General features: G+C 39.6%; 1 protein-coding gene across 2 annotated transcripts in view; it reads left to right on the top strand.

Moving 5' to 3' along the window:
* FNDC3B (fibronectin type III domain containing 3B) overlaps positions 1 to 22,644 on the top strand; it is a 357,908-nt gene that overhangs the window by 321,150 nt on the left and 14,114 nt on the right. For both annotated transcript variants that reach the window (XM_073359375.2, XM_073359376.2), the window contains 2 exons: positions 7,361 to 7,527; positions 14,355 to 14,482. In XM_073359375.2, the coding sequence (XP_073215476.2) occupies positions 7,361 to 7,527; positions 14,355 to 14,482 (295 nt within the window). The remainder of the gene's footprint in view (positions 1 to 7,360; positions 7,528 to 14,354; positions 14,483 to 22,644) is intronic.

Raw genomic sequence — 22,644 nt, 5'->3', positions numbered from 1 at the left:
ATGTATAGATGAATTCTGTCTGTCTAGGTACTGATTAATTATGGGTCATACTGGAGGGCTATGACTAGGGTGCCAGGGGATATATAGATGCAACACATTTCCCAGCTGTTCCCAGCTCATGGGGCTCCGCAGGCTGCAAATTTAAATCTGCCCTACCTTTCTGAAACCCTCACTAGGAAGGTGTTTAAAATAACACTTGCCCTCATATTTCTGGTGCATCAGCCCCCATGGTCTCAGGAGAGACAAAATGACACTTTCTCACATCAATGGGAGAGATGTTCAGTTGAAGACTGGAAGGGGCTAAACCTCCAGACCAACTGTGGCTGGAAATAGGCAGGATTTGAATGTCCGTCATGATGCAGAGTTGTGCGTGAGGAATGACTTCATGCTGACGGAAGCCTAGAGGTGAGGGTCTATCAGCACTTTGGGGTCAGGTCCTAAGCTCATGTGACTGGATGTAGCACCATTGACTTCAGTGGAGCAGCACCCATTTTGATCAGCTGAGAATCTGGCTTCTGTTTTTCCAATTCAAGCCCTGCAAAGAACTTGATGTTCTCTTACTCCTCCGGTGAACTGTGTTCCTATTTTGCAGCTTCCTAGGTGCTGCCTCACAGTGTGTGGAACTGCTGGTGGGAAAAGAAAATCACAAAAACAGATGAGGGTTTGATGTGCTCTGTAAACAGAGTAGAGGAGCTATCTATAAAAAAAAAACTAAGTGGAAGGCGGGGGTGGTAATTGTGCAGAAAACAGGGACATTTTTACTGTTGTGATAATCCTGCTTTATTAAGCCATTAACCGCTGTTGATTCATGAAATGCATGAACCTTGGTTTTACATTAGGCAGTTGCTGTTTTTGTGGAGAAAAAAGCCTCAGGTTGCCAGGTTAAATTTCTCTTCAGCCCATTGATATTGCAGAGCACCATATTTTTCAGCAAGACAGTAAAGCATCAGGCTTCTATTTATGCCATTGTACTTTGCTCGAGATTGCTCTCTTATTTAGTGCTGTGCATTGGATTTTTCTTTTAAATGAAGTTGTTGGGACATTCAAATGTGTTTCCAAAATCTAAGCAAAACCCAAAGAGAACCAGCTGATTAAACTGTGTTGAGGACTTGTGAATGAACATTCATAATCCTCTGTTTGATTGGAAGGGCTTGAAGTGGGGGTAATAAAATAGCTGTGACATACCTACCATTTCCCAGAAAGATCTTTATTGAGGAGAAAAGAGTATTGATGAGAAAATCAGAGCAATGATCTCTCCCGAACAATTTTTCTAGGACACCCTGTTCTCTCTTTTCATCTATGTAAATAAATAAATGACTTCTGTGTTTGACAGAATGTCAGGGAGAATCATTCAAGCTGATAAAGTAAGAAGATGGGGGGAATTTCTGGGGGATGTCTCCTTCACTAGACAAAGTCACTTTTGTTTTCAGGTTTTGGCACTTATTGAGTGGGAGGGAGTACTACCTCAAGTTAAAATGTAGTCTTAATACTAATGGTTCACTCTTGCATGGTGTGATCTTCCGACGGTAAACACAATGCTGTTGGGATCTTTTACTGAACCATTGAACAAAATGGCAGCAAAGTTGACCACCATCCCCACACACACATCACAGAGCAAAGCCTGACTTTAAGCTTCACAGCTTGCAGACTTCAAAGTCTCAGGCTGAGGGGGGAATAAGCCTCATGGAACCAGAGGTTTCTCAAACCTCACAGACTAATTTTTGGGTTCACATAGATGGTCCACCCAGATTTTTTGAGCCATTTTTTCCTCTGTAATTTAAACCTGTGTTTATTTTTCAAGGGTGGGTTACAGCATTTACATTCTTTCAGCCAATTTATAACCCATATGGGGCAATGTTCATAACTACACCAATCTGAGTTAAAGGTTTTCAGAGAAACATGCTTCATTAACATCCTTACATTCCCTTCAACTGCTAATTTTGTTGATCTATCAAGCAATCCAATTTGTCCAATAAGATAGTGAGCCCACCTTGGCTGAGATTTCTCTCTACCTTTATCCTGGCCTGAGCAAGCAGATTTGGGTGGGACTTGGGGGAACCAGTGAAAACAAACTTATAGTTCTCCTGGGCAAGTGCATGTAGTCATGCAGGGGAAACTCAGTCTCTGGAATTGTGCATCCAGTGCTTGTATGTGTTTCCCATCTCTCATGACAAAGTCATCAGATAGCATAAATTTTTTAGATATGTTTTCTTTATTAAGTATGTTTTCAGAAGCCAATTTGCATTTTAATTGCTTTTGTTTAAATGAGAAATGTTCATACAAAAGGAAAAGCCGGGGTATTTGTCGGCGCCTGCTGATGATGATGATCGGTTTATGTTGGTGCTCATAATGTACCCTGGAATCATCCATGAAGGAAGATTCACTGCTCAGAGCTGCTCTCTGTCCAAGGACAGGCAGATAAATGGGTAGAGGTTAGAAGAAGGGGAAGAACAGAGAAGACTTTTTTATGTCTAAATCACACCCATTCTCGCTAGGCAGTCTTTAAGAGAGTCTCAAATGCAGACAAGATGGGGGCCTGGGAGATGGGTGCAGGACTGTTGTCTCATGCACCGGGGGCTGTGTGGAAAAAGGCATGGAAGGGATTGTGCAAGAAGCAGAGAAATGAGCATACAACAAGGGTTGGAATGTCAGGAGTAAAGGGGACAGGGGCAATGTGAAGTTCACCAAGGAGGACAAGCTGGGAGCTTATATAGAGCTCAAGGAGCTTAACATTATTTTAAACTAGCTATAGATTTTAAAAGGGTTCACTAGCAACAGTCAGAATGAAAATAAGTTAATCTTATCTTTAATAATCATTAACTGGCTATACAACACAGGAACATACAATCAGTGGTGTCTGACAGAAGTGTGTACTTTGTAAATGCATAGAATAGCTTACAATGCATGATGTAGTATGATTCCAAATATGTGCAATCCAGTGCAATCATTATCCAGGGAATACTCCCATAGGCATTCCCCTAGGAGTTCTGCTTGAGTAGGGACTGCAGAACATGTCTCTCAGATATTAAAAGCCTCAGTGCCAAATGGAAAACACACTGCTTTTAAATGTAATGAAGATCACTTCTCAAGGAATACAAAGTGCCTACTGCAGGCTCTAATAGAATTCTACATGATTATCAAAAAGTCAGCTGTGTTTTGAAGTTTAAATGTTTGTAATCAAGATGAAATGTTTTCATTTCTTAAATCACAATATGCATCTTCCGACAGAATTAAGATCCATTATTGCTATTGCAGACTCTAACTCTAATTGAATCTGATTGACTTAATAAAGCAGCCTGTTTTCCTCTGTCATCTGAGAAAGGATGGCAACATTTTAAAGGTTTAAATCAGCTAACATTACAGTGTTGTGTATTGCAGTGAGGATGCAGGTTCTTCCTGGAAAGCATTTTACTTTCATTGACAGATGTTCCTTGTGATGAAAAAAAAAGGGGGGGGGAGGGTGAGAGAGAGAGTAATTGGAATAATTATGCCTATTTCCAAATGTCAGAGCGGGCTGAATAAGAATCAGTCTAGGAAACTGAGAACAGAAATTTATGGAGCAAATCCGGAAATTCCAACTCAAAACTTAACCAGCAGCATTCCCATAGTCCTCTGTGGAAAATTGCAGGTTAATAATCTCAGTAAGTTTTCCTGAGTTTTGCCTAAATTTTTAAACAATCAGTTTCTTCAAACCTTGAGAATAATGAGGTGATAATTAATAGCCAACATGGATTTGTCAAGAGCAAGTCATGCCAAACCAATCTAATTTCCTTCTTAAACAGGATAACTAGCATAGCTGATAAGGAACTGACTGGATACTTCAGGACTTTAATAAGGCTTTTGGCAGAGTTCTACATATCATTTTCATAAACAAATATGGTATAGATGAAATTACTATAAGATGGGTGCATAACTGGTTGAAAGACCACTCTTCATATGTTGGATGCAAACAAAATTAAGCATATTCACTGTGCCCATTGCTCTGTGCATTCACTATCTGTGTTAGGTGACCTAAGTCACATGGTATTCGTTTTGCTCTCTGGATGGCTGACTGAAACACTTGTAAACTGCGGGAGGACTTGACTTGTGCCACAAAAACTAGTGCAAATACAGCTTTGCATGGATATTTGCAATATCTTCTCTTTTAACAAACAAAAATTGTGCATGCAAATGCTGAGGGCCTCTCACCTCCTGGGAGGGAGGGAGGGAGGGATCAGAGTGTAGCATGTGTAAGCTAGTCCTCAGGAAAACAGAGAATTCCCCCGTCAAAAAGAGTAGTCCCGCTGACTTAAATTTAAGCACAAACACAAGTGCTTTACTGGATCCCTTCTTAATGCCACTACAAAACCTTCACTTTTGGATTCCTTGGCTTTATTTGAAAGATCAGATTGTAAATTACACAATCTAGCTTGCCTTGGGGGTGATGCAAGGCCACCCTGTGGCTGGGCATCTCCAGAAAGCATTGTGCTCCAGTAAGCACAACACCTACCCACAACTCCCCAGCCTGGAGGAGAGTACATTCTACATCATCCCTTTAGTTGGCTCAATCTGCGTCCCTTCGGACACCCAGCTAGTTCTACTCATCACTGCAAAGGCAGCAGCAGGCTGGGACTCTGCCTCCATCTTGCCATCCACATACCCTGGATTGGCAGGAATGAAGAATCCTCTCACTTCCCTGAGTGCTGGAACTACTTTTGAGCTAGTCTTTAGGTTGGGATGTGCAGGGTGAGGGGAATGCTGCTTGTGTGTACACACACACAGACTAGGCCTAAATTTGCAGCCTGTTACACTGTATCCATTTTGAGCATTTAATATAAAACTACTTCTAAAAAGACTTACCCTGTGATGACGGGCTCTTTCCTGGCCATTTGAAACTTCCTGTTGATGCTTACGTTACTGTCAGAAGTGTGGGATAGCAAAGACAATGTGACCTGAAAACATCAGTGTCTAAAGTTGAATAGAAGTACAATTCTTCTTCAGAAATTTCATATCAAATCAGAAAGTGGCTGAAGGAAAAGTACTTAGTCTGATCTCTCCTAAACTCTTCATAACTTGTGAGGATGGATCTAGAATTTACAATCAAAGTGAGGGGTCATTAAAGCTTTATGGGAGTATGAAACCTAATTAGACCTCAAAGTACAATTCAGCAATTTTGAACTCCCTGAACATTTCTTTTTATTGCAGATGATTCTTGACCTCTGTTTGTGCTTTGTACTTCTATGGATTTGTACCATAATTTAGCGTGAATTGGTTTCTGTCCCCTGAGAGCTAATGGCACAAGCCCTTTTGTTGTGAAATCCCTGACCTGATTATTCTTTAAAGCTTGTAAAAAGCCTAAAGGGCCAGGATTTATTATTCAGAATAGAACTCTAGATTTGGGGTAGGAGAAGTCAAAAGGAATCATTTTGTCTTTTTCCCAGTGGTTCCAAATCATCTAAAATAGTTAGAATATTTGAATGCATGTGTTAAACCATCAGAAGACCACATGATTGACAGTCATAAATTTTATAGTCCCATAAATTCAGGGTCCATTCAAAAAGTAACCAGCTGTGTTCTCCAACTGAGAATTAAGGATCATTTGCTGCAAGAGGCTGAGCGTGTCCTGTGCTGTCCTGTGTAACTTCAGTTCCAATTCTGCTCAGTCCTTTATAGGGACAGACCCTTACAGAATGCATAAAAAACTAGAAATCACTGTCTGATGTATGACTATTATTGACATGTTCTCTAGTGGAAACAGCCATGTAAATTGGAATCCAGGTTCTCTCTGGCTAGCAACTTGTACTTTATGTATGGTATTGTATTATACAAGTAAGTTTTCTTTCTTTGTGTTTGGCCCAGCCAGAACCAGTGTTTTGGAAGTCAGTGCCTAAGTACTATCTCCTTTTACAATTCTTGTCTTCCCCCAAGAACTGCTCTCTACATCTGAAACAGTCTTCCTGATCTCATTCACTAGACAGTCTCTATCATTCCCACAAATCACTCTTTAAAACCTACCTCTTCAAGCTTGCCCCCACCTTCCTGATATTGATCATCTTGTGACATGCTCTCTTTTGAGCTGTTGCCTTGGATGTTTGTCTTGTTTTATTTCAATTTGTAAACCTTTCAGGACAGAGAAATCTGTCTGATCTGTGATCAATTCTGCAAATCCTGGCATGTTGATTTAAATGGAGTTACTCTGGGTTTAAACTGATGTAAATGAGAGCAGGACCTAGCCTGGGGGGCAGGGCTACTTGTATGAGTAAGGACTAGTCAAGTGAGCCAGGGTTTGCAGGATTGGGCCCTGTGTTTGTGAAGTGCTGTAAATTACCAGCACTATATCAGTGTACAGAGTTACAAACCCCTCAGGAATGGAGGTTGTTCATAACTCTGAAATGTTCGTAACTCTGAATAAAATGTTATGGTGGTCCTTTCAAAAGTTTATAACTAAACATTGACTTAATACAGCTTTGAAACTTTACTATGAGGGAAAAAAATGCTGCTTTCCTTTTATTTTTTTTTTTTAGTTGTTTACGTTTAACACAGTACTTGTCCGTATTTGCTTTTTTTGTTGTTGTTGGGGTTTTGGGGGAGTTTTTTGGTCTCTGCTGATGCCTGATTGTGTACCTCTTGTTCCAGATGTGGTCAATTAATAACTCTGGTGTTCTTAACTCTGAGGTTCTACTTTTTCAGGGATCAGCAACCTTTGGCACGCACGCGGCCCATCAGGGAAATCCGCTGGCCAGCCAGGCCACTTTCTTTACCTGCAGCATCCGCAGGTTCAGCTGATCGCAGCTCCTACTGGCCACGGTTCACCGTTCCAGGCCAATGAGGGCTGCGGGAAGCAGCAGCAAGCACATCCGTCAGCCCACACCACTTCCCGCAGCCCCCATTGGCCTGGAACGGCGAACCGCGGCAAGTGGGAGCTGCGATTGGCCGAACCTGCGGACGCTGCAGGTAAACAAACCGGCCCGGCCCACCAACGGATTTCCCTGATGGGCCGTGTGCGTGCCAAAGGTTGCTGATCCCTGTACTATATTGTAATGAAGGCGTATGGTAAAGTAATTTAATCCATTTTGATTAAGTCGCTAGTAGGCAACATATAGATAGATGTTTTCCAAATATAATTATTTTGAAATATGAAGGATTATTTGCAGAAGATACATTAAACTGTTGGTTTTCCTAATATCTAATATTAGATTTATTATATATGCTTGTATACGTACTAATCTTCGTAATTGTATTTGGTAATTTCCATGATATGATCTACACTTCTTCAGAGTATGGATGGTTGGGTATAAAAAGCCTATATGCATATAACATTCAGAAAAGCTGTTGCCACCCCAAGTGCAATTGATTTCATTCTCTATTTGCTGGTTTCTAGGTTTATTCCGATATACAGGGGACCAAGTCACACCTACAAGGTACAAAGGCTGACGGAATCTACTTGCTACACATTTAGAATACAGGCAGTAAATGATGCTGGGGAAGGGCCGTTCTCAGAAATATGTACCTTCTGCACAACCAAATCTGTCCCACCTGCCATCAAAGGTATGGATTAATGATGGGATCTGATGCATGCTCTGTGGGGGCGAGGGGAAGAGGGAAGGCATGGTGGTTGACTAGTTAAATAACTTTCCAATAACTTATGATAGGAAACTAAATTCTCACCAAAGAAAATCCCATATAAACCTGACGAGGTTAATTACTTTACAGAGATAGTCTAAAATACTGTTACTAACAAAAGTATTGTTACAGGATGTGGGACCATTACCGCAAAATATTTTAATGAGGGGCATAACTGATAGGATGTATATGTAGGTATGCGTATGGGACTTGAAAACTAATGGAATTACATGTTGCTGTTCAACTGTGAAAATGCATTTAACACTCCAGAGTTTAGTTTTCCTTTAATGTATAAAACTCCCATTCACATTTTGTATGCACAAGAAGGGAGATTATCCCCATCTGCATAGCCTCATTTAAGTTTGTTTTCCATAGGAAATAAGCAGAGTGCATTCAAACTAAATTCAATAATTCAAACCCTTTTGCACTGTATAAAATGATCACACTTTACAGCACCTTTCAAGGAAGTTGCATTACCAAGAAAATACAGGAGCCACATATAATTTTACATTAGATGAACTGAGTTGAATTCAAATGACATACTGACCATTTAGTGTGTTTTACCCTGTTCACGATAATTCGTACAGGCTGTCTTGATGTCTTAATCAAGACATTTCTTTTTCTCTGTAGCCCATTTCCTCCTCTCTTTGCTGATTCGACTTTGACCGTCCAGTGTATCCATTCTACAGTACACCTTTTTTACTCTCCCATAATTTGATAGTATCATCTGTATTGCAGTGTTGCTCCTTCATTCTCATTAGTTGTTTTCCAGCAATCTCTGCGATAGAAACTTGAAATAAAGTTCACTCTTCCTCCGTGGTAGACAGTTGGTCATCCAATATAGAATATTTATTGGAAATTTCTACCATGTAACTATTAGCAATTGCTTCATAATAAAGCTTATCAACACTGAAGTATTTCAATGTAGTAGATACCTGTCTCTGGAACTTTATTAAATGGAACATCATTGTTGCTATTTGGAGTCAATCAAATTCCGGAGCAAGATCAGCACTCCTAAATACATGTACATCCTACATGAATTTAGTCAAGCGTTTCCAAACTAGAATGGGGATACAAGGTTGTATTGTTGCCCAATGGATTTCAAAATGTATACTTACGGGAATTCTTGTGCTGAAACTAAGTAGCCATTAAATATAGTCCATGTGAAGAAGCAAATTCTAATAGACGCACACCATTATCTGATCTGTCTTCTGGTAGGTCGTGTGGTTCCAGTGCTAATTCAGATCCAGTTCCATTGTAGCCAATTCTCACGTTCATATCTACTAAGATGACAATATGAAGGCGGGGTGATGTACTAGATACAATGTCATCTAACATGGCATAAAAGAATCTTTTTCAGCATCATGCCTTGTATCATGTGGAGCATGTACACTAATAACTACTAGACATCCTACCTTCAAACTGAAAATAGCCGTTATCCGGCATGAAGAATAAATCTGCAAAGCCAGTAGTGCAGATTACACCCTCAGGAACAAAACTAGAACAACGCAAGTGTGCCCATCAGATGTATCACAGACATTCAACAATCAAAAAGTCTGACCTCTATAAGTCATAGCTGTGCTCTCGTTGTTTAAATTCCACCGTATCTCCTGCACACCACGTATGTCAGCATTCAGTCTTTCCAATTCTTCATCCAGGAAAATCACTCTTCTAATGGGGCTCTGAATGCTTGAACATTCCACAATCCATTCCTCAGATACTGACATTGTTGCAGAAGTGCATATACCATCTTTATATCGGGATCTTTCCTCATCTCTGGTTTATGGAAGATCCATCATATGGTCCAATGACTCTGCCTCTAGTAGAAGATTTAGATGAAGCTTGGTTCCATTGTGAGTAGCAGATGAAACTGCTGAAATAGATCAAACATATATGAAACTGCCAACATTTTATGTCCTTTTCTTCCACGTGTCGAAGCTAGAGACAGTATTTGAGAGCTTGAAGGTTGTAATTGAATGTCCATTCTCATGACTTCCACTATTTAAGGACAAAAATGGAAAATACTGCCAGGATATTGATGCACAACTTAAGCATTGGCGTGAGTATTTTTGTGAATTAATTAATAGATTTCCACCATGATGCAACTCCTACTATAACTTAATCCCAAAATGAACCCATCAGAAAACAGGCTGGTGACATTAGAGAAAGTGATTCTTGCCATCAAATAGTTACAAAATGATGAAGCATATAGTCTTTATTTCATCAAAATTGCTAAATAGTGGAGACCCGGATTTAGTTCACTGGCTACTCAGAGCTGTCTTAAAAGATTGGGAAACTGTTCACATTCCAGAAGATTGGAAAAGGGGCTGTATCATCCCATTTTTAAAAAAAGAAAAGAGCAATTAGCTTGCTCCAATTATAATGGAATAATGCTGCTGTCACTCCCAGGGGAGGTGTTTACGATCATACTTCTGAAACAACTGAAATATTGTTTCAACCCAAAAATTAGAGACAACCAGTGTGGTTTCCACACAGGTGGATCTACAGGCCATATATGCTCTGGGAAATGTTACTGAAGAATGACTAGAGTGACAGAAGAAAGTTAATGTTGTGTTCATAGACTTTGCAACTGCTTTTGACTCAGTGCATCAGTCAGCAGTATGGATACTGCTATGCCAGTATGGAGTGCCTAGTGGAGGAACTGGACCGCTGTACATTTAGCTGTGTGAGTGTCTGTGGTTGTATTACAGACTGTTTTTAGTAGAATCAGGTTTACACCAGGAATGTGTTTTCTTACCTACATTATATAATATTCTAACAGACTGTTGATGAAGCTGACTGAGGAAAAAGTTAAGAGGTGTGAAATTTGAAGATTCATCTTTCTAGGATCTTGAGTCTGCAGGTGATACTTTCTTACTTGGAGAGATTACTGACCCACTACATTTAATGCTGGAAAAGCTGTGGAAAACTTCAGATTCAATGGGACTTAAGATCAGTGGTGATAAAACCAATGCTATGCATGCCTCCTGTAAAACTAATGTTATGCCAATGCTGCCATGTAAATGACATTGAATGAGTGAATAGTTTTATGTATCTGGGTAGTTGGTTGACAGCAAGAGATTCTATAACCAAAGAAGTCACATATCGGATCTGTCTTGTGTCAGTGGCATTCAGCATCTTAAAAGGCCTCTATTTGGATGGCAGGATGTCTATGACAACTATGATATGAATGTGCAGCACAATAGTGATTACAGCCCTGTTATATGGAGCAGAAACTTGGCTGTTAAAAACAGCTGAGGCAAGGAAACTAAGCAGTTTCCAGTGTCAAAAGTTACGGTGTTTTTTTAAATATCCATTGGTTTGATTTTTTCACAAATGAGGAGAGAGACATTCCTGGCAAGTTGCAATCTTGCACTGTATGAAAACAAGATGGCTGCAGTGGTGGGGACACATCCAACATGCAGAAGAAGTTATTCTTTTTCAGAAGTTTTATAGGGGTGAGGTCAACAGAAAGAGAGTGCAAGGTCAGCCATGAATTAGGTTGGAAAATGCAATTGTGAGGGATTTAAGAATCCTAAGTCCTCCCATATTGATTCTTGCCAAAGGAAGGAGATTTGCAAGGGACTGTTCAAGAGGGAGGTTCATTCTGTGTGCCACCCTGGCTACATCATAACCATGTGAATCTGCTGCTTTGCTCTTTACCATGTGTAGTCAATCTGCTCCAGTATATTTGAGGTAAATGTCTTTAGTGGTGATGTAGCACCATCATAATGGAATTTAGAGGGAAAATACTGCAACCACCCAATTTAAATTAGTGGACATGGAAACAAACTACTATACACCTGCAAGGAATTCCGACAGGAGCAATGTAATGCTTTAGTACTGTATCTTCAAACAGCTAATATCTTTACTGATAGCCTGGTGATAGGTAATATCTTTACAGGGATTTCCCCATTGTTTTTTGGAATCTACTAGTGTTTTGTTTTGAAGCTGTACTTGTGTGACAGAAAGTTAAGATGTAAATTATATTTGTTCAGTGGAGAGCACTCCTTGTCAATTCTGCTGTCCCATTTCCAAAATATAGTTGGATCAGAACTCCATTTTTCATCTAAATGGAAGAGTACCTTTCTGCCTAAGTATTCAGTCCTAGTTTTGGCATGGTTCACATTCTGAACTGAATGTGAAGTAGCTATGATATCCCACACATGTTGGGGGGAGTGTCAGGGAGATAACTAAATGTCAGAATACTGGCAGTGGTAGACCCCACAATATGGCAAACACTGTAGCCACAGAAACTGCAACAGGAAAGTGAAACTGAATGGAAAAGAGATGAGTCCTGTCGAGTTGGGCAACAAAACAGTCCATTTTTGATTCCCTCCAATGTCCATAGTCATTTAAAGAAGGGGAAATGTATATGTTGCCAGTTTTGTTCTGCAACTGGCAGACAAAAACCTAAGAGAGTATGTGAGGGTGAGAGGTGTACCAGCTCAGATGAAAGTTTCCATTCACAGTCTCTCCAAGTAGGCAGGTGTTGATATGAGAAGCAAATGTATATTTATAGTTGGATCTGAATATAATGCACAAGGCCCCTTTTCAGTGGTAATGGATTAGTTTAGGGTTGATGTAATTTGTACAGCAGCAGTAGCAGCACCGGTTTCTTTGGCGGCTTCTCATATTACTGTATTTCCACAGGGCTGGGAAATGTGTTACTTTTAATGTGCACATGTTCTTGCATGTGCATGTGCTAACAGCTCCCTGACGTGTATTGCAGCACGTGTCATTCTCTCCAGCCTCACGGTTTCACTTTTCAGCCATATGCTCCCTCTACAACAAACAGCAAGGTTGTTATAATCTGGATGCTGCTGCAGTTGTTTTGAAATCATCAGGGGACAGATGCTCAGGTGTACATGTGAACATATTGCCATCATTCAGAGCCCTGTGGTCTGTTGACCTGCCAGCTTGCTGTTACTGGTGGGCATAGAGTGAGATCTGATGGCTTTTAGTTGATGAAAGGTCATTTTGTGAGGAAGACAGCATTTCGTGATACATCATGCTTTCCTAATTGCTAGCATATGCGCTAAACCAAAACCTCAAATCTAATCCCTGAAACTTCCAGGATCGGGGCAGGGTTTATATATGAATCCCTATATTTGAACCTATCCATATGATTTTGGTTCTAGGTTGAATCCAACCCCCCAAAAAAACAACTCCTGAGGTGCAATCCTGGCTCTACAAAGATCAATGGCAAAACTCTCATTGACTACAGAATTTTCTGTTGCAGAAAATCTTTCAAATTTATCTTCCACCTAGCCCCCTTCTATCTCCAACCTTGCCTTCCTAAGGAAAATAATTGATGAGGTAGTAGTAATCAAGCTCCAACACAAGTATCTGCTGCCCACATCCTCATGCCTCACAAGTGGACCATGCTACAGAGATGATACAGAGATCCCAGAAGCCGGGACTGGATTATAAGGGATGGCTTACTCGATAATTGTCCTGTTCTTTTCATTCTCTTTGAAGCACCTGGCATTGGCCGCTATAGTAAGACAGGATACTGGGCTAGGTGGACCATTGGTCTGACCCAGAATGGCCGCTCTTATGTTCTTAGAGATGGCTCCAGTAGCACAGATGTAGCTCACTAGTGTTACAGAATTCCGTGGAAAGTCAGCTTGCCATCACTAGTCATCTCATTGCTTTCCACTTGAAAAGCACAGTGGATACCGTTACAGTTGAATTATTAAGTTCCAAGGCTTTTGCTACACTCACATACTACACTTCTGTAGTTTATTGTGTGTGCGTGTGTGTGTTTTTTGGGAGGAGGGAGGCGGAATAAGAGATATTTTGTCTCATTTAGATCTTGTATTGGCCTTAAGAGTCAGAAACCAATTCTCATTTTACTTTGATTCAGATTAAAGGCCCCACCTCATACTCCAGCAAAACTATTTTTGAAGTAAATGGGAGTTTTGCCTGATTACTGGATCTAGTCCAAAATTTACAAAAAAGCTAGTGTATAGGTGGTATTTTTAATATTTTAGCTACATAAACACATTCCAGTTTCTCCTACCAGACTTGTGAAATCCTCCAATTCTCTCTGTAAAGTGTTCTGTGGTTTTTGTATAGAGAAGGTATATAATTAGCCTTGGCAGAATTGGATTTTTATTTTTGTGTTTACTTTTAAGCATTTTTTATTTTTATTTATTTAAATTTTCCCAGATACAGTAGATTATGGCAGGGTCAGACAATAATTATTTAATGACACACAAAAAAAGGAGTACTTGTGGCACCTTAGAGACTAACAAATGTATTTGAGTATAAGCTTTCGTGAGCTACAGCTCACTTCATCGGATGCTGTAGCTCACGAAAGCTTATGCTCAAATAAATTTGTTAGTCTCTAAGGTGCCACAAGTCCTCCTTTTCTTTTTGCGAATACAGACTAACACGGCTGCTACTCTGAAACCTATTTAATGACAATAGATCTTTAGATTCAAAAAGCTAAAGCTTTATAACTGTTAAAACACAAATTGTCAACATCATATGTCAAATATACAAAGTAAATATCCCTAAATCAAACTCTAATTAATGAGTTCTCAAGCAGCATTTTTCTTACTTTGCCTATCTGTAAATTTCTGTTATGATTGATGGAAATATTTTTTCGTCAGTTTGTGTGAGTACAGTGAAATCGACATTTGCCAACATTTAGCAATAAAAATCTAATCATTCCAAGCCTATATATCATTTATTGCAATGTCATTGTTTACATTAGTGTCTAATATGCACAAATTTTATTACAGCCCCTCGAGTGACACAGTTGGATGGAAATGCCTGTGAAATCACATGGGAAATGGTCCCACCCATGAAAGGAGATCCTATCAGTTATGTGGTGCAGGTAGTGGTTGGAAGAGAATCTGAATATAAACAGGTAGGGTCTTACGTTTAAGCTTTTCATTTCTCATTAATATAAGAAACATAAAATCAAAAGCTCTTCATGCTTTGAAATGTTTAGCTGTTGTACTCACAACTAACACACTGGAAAAAGCTCCTGGCACTGGTTCCAAAACTGACATTTTTAGACTTTGAATTCAGTAATGGAGAGTGGCTGAGAGCAGTGAATAAGAGGATGGAATCCACACTCTTAATGACTCAGAAAAAAACTCTCACGCTTCAAAACAGTTTATTCTCATCACAAATTCTGTGTGCCATTTACATTTACATTAGTAATCTGTTTTATGCACTCTCATAAGTGCAATAAACCAATATGTGTGAATGCATCTGCTTCCAGAAGAATACTATAAAGAAAAGCTTTGGAGAAACACAGATAAAAGGTTTGATAGAAGTGCAGTCTGTAAAATACATCCACAAAAAGAATATATGACTGAATGATCAGGTCTTGTGTACAGTCCCCAATGCATTTTCCAAGAACTCTGAATAATGTATGAGGCAGGAGGGAGATCAGTAACCTTTATTAAATGGACATATGGCTCATTGGTAGGGTAATAAATGCAACAAACCACAGTTCTTATTTCTGCTTATCTTACTCTTTTTATATTAAAGATAGTTATTGAAGCCAGCTCTACACTTTGCAGGGCTTCAAATACATGGCCACACATTCTCACTGTGCCCAAATTCCATGGGATGCAGATGAGTGGGGGGTGATAGAACAAAGGAGCTCGTTGCAGTTTTCTGATTCTGGGCCCGATTTTATACCAGCCCCAGCATAGATGATTTATGCCAACAGGTTACGGCCCATAAGAGACATTCTTCCAGGCAGAGACTGTCAGAATAGAGCACACTCTTCTCCACATGCCTCCTACGCTGGGGACTGCAAGAGTTTGGTGTAGGAACTGGCTATCCTACCTGTAGGCCTGCTGGGACTCTCCCATTCTGGGAAATCCCTAAATGGGGAGATCTGACTGCTTTCTGGGCCCTTTGTGTTGCCTGATTCTGACCCATGGCATTTGGTTACTTAAGGGGTAAAAAACCTGAGATCTGATCAAGTGCGGAGATGCAACAGAAGCCGACAGGTCTTTCATCATGGAAGTGCTTGTTACTGAGAGTTGTTGATGAATGACATAACAATGACTATCAAATACTCTGCCTCCATACATAGCCATGTTCCAGGGTACACAGTTAAATATCACTTTAGAAATTTCAGAGAGAATTTTTGAGTTTGTTTTGTGAATTGTCTGTGTGAATTGTTGGGGGATTTTATTTACTCCGGGCTGCTTGTTTAGAGAAACAGGTCTTGAAATACAGCTGGTGACTCACAAAGGAAGGGAGCAACATTAAGGTCCTAACTCTCGTAGCACTTGGGTTAAATTTTCAGAATTGTTTTAGGCACTAAGCTATTTTGGTCTCAGTAGACAATACAGTGGTAAAAATGCCAGCTGGCAGTCCACACTATGTTTCTCACCAATGGTAGTGGCATTGGGGTTGCGTCTGTGGTAGATATCCCTAGAAACCTCATTGTAGTCAAGGCCATGAGTCTGCATGGTTCATAAAACTGAATTGCGTGTGGCTGGGGCAGACAGCAAAGACTCTAATTTTCCCTCCCAGACTCTGTGTATTTATTTTAATATCTCTGGCAGAGGGAATGTTTTTGTTGTTACCTGTTTAGATAGGCTGCTACTTCCCCTCATACACAGGCAGGAAAGGAGTGGCCAAAGCCTGCCCCTCTCCCTGCCCGCCCCCAACACGCTGGCCAGTGCAGCTAAGCGAATATAGAAGTGGAATTAATCTGTGCCTGGGAAAGGCCTAGAGTAGCTTACTTTCCCTTTTAAGCAAGGGAGAAGTAAAACTCTGCTCCAGGTGCAGCCTAACTACACCTTTCCCCTTTCACTCGGGAAAGTGAGAAGCTAGCCTGCAGAGCCCACAGTGGGGTCCTGATCCTTGATTGTGGCTCCTATTTGTTCACCTTTAAAGAAAAATCCTAATTACAGTAATATTCAGGATTACTGTACATATAATAGATAAAGTTATAGTAGAAATCCACTTTTCAGATTTCCTTCAAAACAGACATACACATTATAAAAACAGGTTTTTTAACAGTAATAAACAGTTTGAAGTCAGTTCAACCAACTAAAGCAAAAACTGTTCCCCTGTGACATGTCAGTCAGTAACTGTCAGTTGTCAGGAGATCACTCAATTTGCAGCAATCTGTGGGCAGCTATTTAAGACTCGGGCTGAACAGCTTAATTGGGAAAGCGTGTTACAAGTCCATGGGACAGCATCTCTCTGATTGCTGCCAATTGATTTATTTCAGATGAGTGTAGCTAGCTGGTAACTGGAACATCTTTTTTGCTCATTTAACTTCAAGCTAAAGCAGTTATTTGTGATGACCAAAGTAGAGAAAAAGAGTATGTGTGTGAGTTACACAGAAACACCTTTCTCTGGAACAGAACTAAGCAACATAAAGGATTGATCTGCAAAACACTTAGGCCTAGATCCTCAATGTTATTTAGGCATCTAACTCCCTTTGATTTCAACCTTGCTACCCTATTAACTTCAGTGGGACTGTACTCAGAGTAGAAAGCATCGTGCTCAATAGCATTTGTAAGAGAATCACTTTTCTTGTATAATGAATGGGAGGAATGTTTGAGATTTGACATGCTTCTCTAACAGTGATATTACTATTAATATAAATGCGTGTTTATAAAGATGGTGGTGGGCTCTATATGATACAGGATTCAGCATTCATTTTGTATTAGGAGTTTTAAACTGCCCTGCTTGGTTTTACAAGTAAGGGTATTTTTTGTCATCTTAGTTTTGCATCTTTTAAAACTCAAAAAAGGTGGTGGTGGTGGTGTTTTTAAAAGAAGCCTTGCTGTCAGCAGCAGCCAAGTGGGGTAATATCCTTCTCTGGAATGTTCAAAGAAAATTGTTGATATTAAGTAAGTTTCCCTGTTCCTCACCGCATGACTATTCTGGGCCTCTTTCTGGCACCTTTGCTTACATTATGTGGTTCCTTATTCCACATGGAGTCTCCTTGAACTCCGTTGGAATGATCACACTGTAGACCTATCCTAGATCTACACTATAGATCTATATCTGTATAACTACGTCGCTCAGGGGTGTGAAAATTCCACATCGCTGAGCAATACAGTTCTCCCGACCTAACCCCCTGTGTAGACAGTGCTGCGGCGATTGCAGAGCTTCTCCTGTCGACAGAACTACCACCTCTCAGGGAGGCCGATTAACTAAGCCAATGGGAGAAGTTCTCCCATCAGTGCAGGAGCATCTTCACTTAAGCACTAAAGTGGCACCGCTGCATCGGTGCAGCTGCCCAGTGCAGCATTTTAAGTGTAGACCTGCCCTCAGAGTACTTAAGGGTCGCAGAATCAAGTGCCATAGTTGGAAAACACATTTGGTACAGATAGGTCTTGGCCCCTCAATACCAGGAAGCCAGCTGAGGATGCAACATGCAATCTACTGCCTCAGTGGTGATATTTCTCATTAAACAGCAAAACAACATGCACAGTTGATGTGGATACTGAGCATAGAGCCATCTGCTTCAATTTACTCTCTGTTTTCCCACAAATTAATAGGGACAAAGACAGAGTACAAATTAGAAATAACAGTGGACCAGATTCTGCCTCCCTTACTCATGCTCAGCATTTCCTTATTCTGTGAATAATCCCACTGACTTCACTGGGACCATTTGTGGAATCAGGTACTCTGTACAGTGAATAAGGGTATCACACCTCCTACCCAGTGTGTGTTGCATCAGGAATCTATGTAACGAATAGGCTGGGGAGCAAAATATCAGTAGGAAATATTAGCAGGAGAGAGTAATTCTCTTAGGCAAATTGTAGCTCCAAGTGAGTTTTACCACTTACAGACAGTATTAGCATTAATGATGATGTATTGCTGCATATTAAATGAAAGATCTCTCCAGGAACAGGCATTTCAGGATGTATGCCCAGGAAGGGGAGATGTTCGCTTCACTCCTGAGGTGATGTGTGTGTCGAGTAGTCGTTCCTCTTTGTCAGATTGAAAGAATGTATTAAAATCGGGTAAAATAAACATTCCTGTTGGAGTTGTGTTAGTTAATTACATTCAAACTACTAAAAATGACCAGTTTACTAATCTGGGAGACCCAGTTTCGAACAGCTCTGAGCCCTCCTGTCTCCTGCTTCTCCTTCATATGGAGCAGGAAATTGAGTTTCCACTCACAATAGGTCTAAAGAGAGGGAGAAAGCTGCCATGGAAGTAGCACTTCCTCCTTCAGTCCGACACTCCTGGGTATTCTATGTTCTTGTCCTCTTTGCCCAGAGAGGTAGAGGGTATGATCAGGACCTATGTGACCAACCAGTTTATCTGTTCTCCCCAACCTGGCAGGTCCATATGCACTGCTTATTTATGTACTTCTCCAGTTAGAATTTTATCCAAAGATTTAACTTATTATGTCTTCTTTTGGTGCCTGAAAACCATGCTATAAAAAAGAAACATTTACTTTTCCCATTTCAAGATGATAATGGAATGTTCCTTTTCATTATATTTAAAGGATAGTCATACTCTGAAAAGTGACTGTCTGTAAATGACACCACGGGGCTCTGTCTTTATTCTCTTGCGGTGACATTCCATGTCAAATTTGCTTTGTTTATGAGCCAAAAAGTGAACCTGCTGCAAACTCAGCCTGAGAGTCAACAGTCAAAATTCGTTCTTTCTGCATCTTGCATTTTCACCTGTGATAGAGCTTCTGCAGCTAGAACTCAGCTGACAATTATGTTGATAGTATGCAAAACAGAAGAGCTGCATTGACTCTGTAGTGCTAGCGGTAATAAAAACTTGGGCCAAGGTTTTCAAAATTAGTAGCCTAAAGTTAGGCTCTTAATCCTTATTTAGGTTGCTCAAAATTATTGAGCAGCCAACTCTTTTGAATAGCTGCTGGGTGCTCAGCACTTCTGATAATCAGACCACTAATCTAGGTGTCTAATAATGGGCTTTGGAACCTATCTTTAGGCACCCAGGTTCTATAATCTATGATAATTTAGATATAGATTAATATATATTTCTCTAATAATTGGGTTTGAGTTCTGTTAGTAAAATAAATAGACATGATCTAAATATATGTTGAATAAGGAGGTGACATTCTCACATACTCTTGTCTAACCATAACTGTAATTTAACGAAGCATCTCATTGAGTTTCTGCATGTTTGTCAGTTCAGTTTGTAAACACAAGTATGTATCTTATCATTTACAGTGGTGTCTTGCCTTAGGAGATTTCTCACAAGATTTTAGGTCTAGCTTATCGATGGTACCACAGGCCATCTTTTCTTTTGGGAAATAGTAATGCACATTTATAGACTTGGGGGTGATATACCTAGTAACCTCATTATCTCTGATTTGTTTGCTACCAAAGCAAAATTTGCTACAGCTTTGCTGTAATATTCCTATTTGTAACCCTACAAATTATTTTGATAGAGAGAAAATATATGGTTATAGATCCATTAGACTGTGTAATAGTCTCTCAAAGGAAGTAAGAAGTCCTGTAACTTTGATTATTTAAAACTTCATTAAAGACATACTGGATGGAACAGTCCTGAACTGGTAGGTGAATGGTTGAGAGAACCCAATTGATTTTACCATTCTCTACTTTCTGTTGTTACATCTAGGTTTCATATTTATTTAGATAAAAATATGAATATCTAATTTGTGTTCAGGGTACATTTAATTTACGTAAAATTCTAATTAACAAAAATTCATTTTCCTTTCTTCATTTCAAATAGCAAGTCAATATACTTAATTGACCCTCGATTACTTTGCATGTCAACAGAAAATGTAATGGCACAATATTCACTAGAGTCTTACCATCAGTACAGCTGACTCCAAGTGTTTTCTTCCTTCCCCATAGCTTTGTGTAATGAGACAGAAAAATAATTTATTTTTATTAGACATTTTTACAGTGCAACTTGCCACTTGACTATTCTCAGTTATCTGTGAAATGGTTTGTTAGGAAACAAGGTTCTCTACAAAACTGTTAAGACTATCTCTGCAGTGGAGTCACTGAGACTGATTAAGAGACTGAATAAATAATAATAATCCTAAAGCTAGTTTCATAAAGAGAAATCTTTCAGTCCTTTTGGAAGAAATTAAGCCTTTCTTACAGGAATGTTTTCTATATAAGGATTCTAAGTCAGATTCTCCTCTTCTGAGCACCATACCAAATGGGTTTTTGCTGATTAAATATACTTGTCATAATTGTGGGGGAGTGGCAACAACAACAATATTAAGGTTGCCTTTAGAATTTCCATTATAAAAAATTCTTCCAGTTTTCAAGAACCAAGGTACTATTCGATCAAGGTGCTATTTTCTGGCCTCTTGAAACTCTGTTCAGATCTGACCATTGCCATTTCTCATCAATAGTTTGCAAACTACAACTTGCTTTTGGCAGCATGCTAAAACCCCTCAACATTCTGTAGTGTTTTGTGTGCACTGCCCTGGTATCTCACATTAGCATTTTTCACAGGGCTCAGAGATCCTACAAATAACTCCCTAATCCACTCTACTACCTTCATCCAGTCAGTAAGCACCATCCATCTTGCACTATATGAGGCAGGGATCATGTAGGAAAAGATAGCATGTATCATGTATATGAATAAGAGGGCCAAATTAAGGTTAAATGGCCACCCTTAATAGTGGTATTTCCTAACTTCTAAATGCTTGATTTTGCAGTGTTAATAAGATTCTTGGTGCACGGTGTATGTGTTGTGTATATGTATATGTTATCTGCCTATACAGTATTTTAACACTAAAAGTAACTCTTGACTGGCTTAGTGTTCCCAATGGGAGTCTTTCCTGTGTTCTCATAGCATGCCATCATTATGGCATCTGAATGACTGTCTTTAAAGTAGCAAGAATCAGGACCTAAATATTAAGTGCAGAGTGTGTGTGTGTGTGTATCTTTTATAGATACATAAAAGCCTATCTAGAACTATTTTAAGTGAATTTGATGTTTGATTTAAAAGTTAACATTTTAAAAGTATTAAACTTTTTCGTCTCTCTTCTAAAGAAAAAGTTTGAGCATAAATAGTGTTGGTGAGAGTTTGGAAAGACTGACAGTTCTGTGCTGCTCCACCACTCACTCTGTATTATTTTAATAAGAGTAGAAAATATACAGTATATTGTCTCAAATGCACCTCTGTATGCTGCCACCTAAATAAAATTACCCTGCCCAAAGCTGTGCTGTCAGTGCAGTCAAAAGTCTTTTATATAATGGCATCTAAGTTAAGTTAAGTAAATATACTGTAAATAAAAGGAAAATATTTAAATTGTTACAAGTGGCATAGCTAGTAAATTGCAGGCAAATGTTATTGTGCTCATCAGAATAATTTGCGATTGACATATTCATTAAGCTCCCCTTCATTTCCAGTATGTTGATATGGGTAAATGTTCACTACAAGCATAAAACGTGCAACGCACAGGAAAGTGGGCTCAGGAGTAGTTCAGCTGTGCACGAAGATAAAGTGAAGGGCTCGCACTACTACTTCACAGGTTTGTCTCATGCATAGAGATTACTCCCTGGGGCAAATCTATGTATGAAGAAAAAACCCTCCAAGCGTCTTCAAAAATCTGGAAGCATTCCCAACAGGAGATGGATGTGAAAATGCCATCTGGAGTGATTCAGTCCCTCTGCTGGTGGAAATAGGAAAGCTAAGGAGAGAATCTAACTAACTAATGTGATGCCTTAGCCCGCATTCCAATCACCAGGATAGCATTCTGTATCTCTGTTTTCCTCGTGGAGGATCAGAGTAATTAAATATTACCAAGAAAGAAAAAAAACAGACATATACACAAAAGAAAATAACTTGATGAGCAGCATAAAATATTTTTTTCTTATTTTAATACATCACATGATAGGGCCTTCAAAACTGTTCATTTCAGTGGGAGATTCCACAGTAAAGGCATTGCACTGGCTTGAAAGGAGACATTAAAGTATTGGAAATATTGAGTATCATTCTCATTATCTCTCTGTCAGTGTAAAGTGGCTTTAGTAATAATGAAAATCACGCCTAGTATTCACAATAAGCCTCATTCTCACTAAGGCCACATTGTGCTTCTCATACACTTATATCAGGCACATT

The sequence above is a fragment of the Lepidochelys kempii genome, chromosome 9 (genome assembly GCF_965140285.1).
Source record: "Lepidochelys kempii isolate rLepKem1 chromosome 9, rLepKem1.hap1, whole genome shotgun sequence".
Classification (NCBI taxonomy): Eukaryota; Metazoa; Chordata; order Testudines; family Cheloniidae; genus Lepidochelys; species Lepidochelys kempii.
Note: the sequence above shows the minus strand (reverse complement) of the source record. Positions and strands in the feature narration are given on the sequence as shown.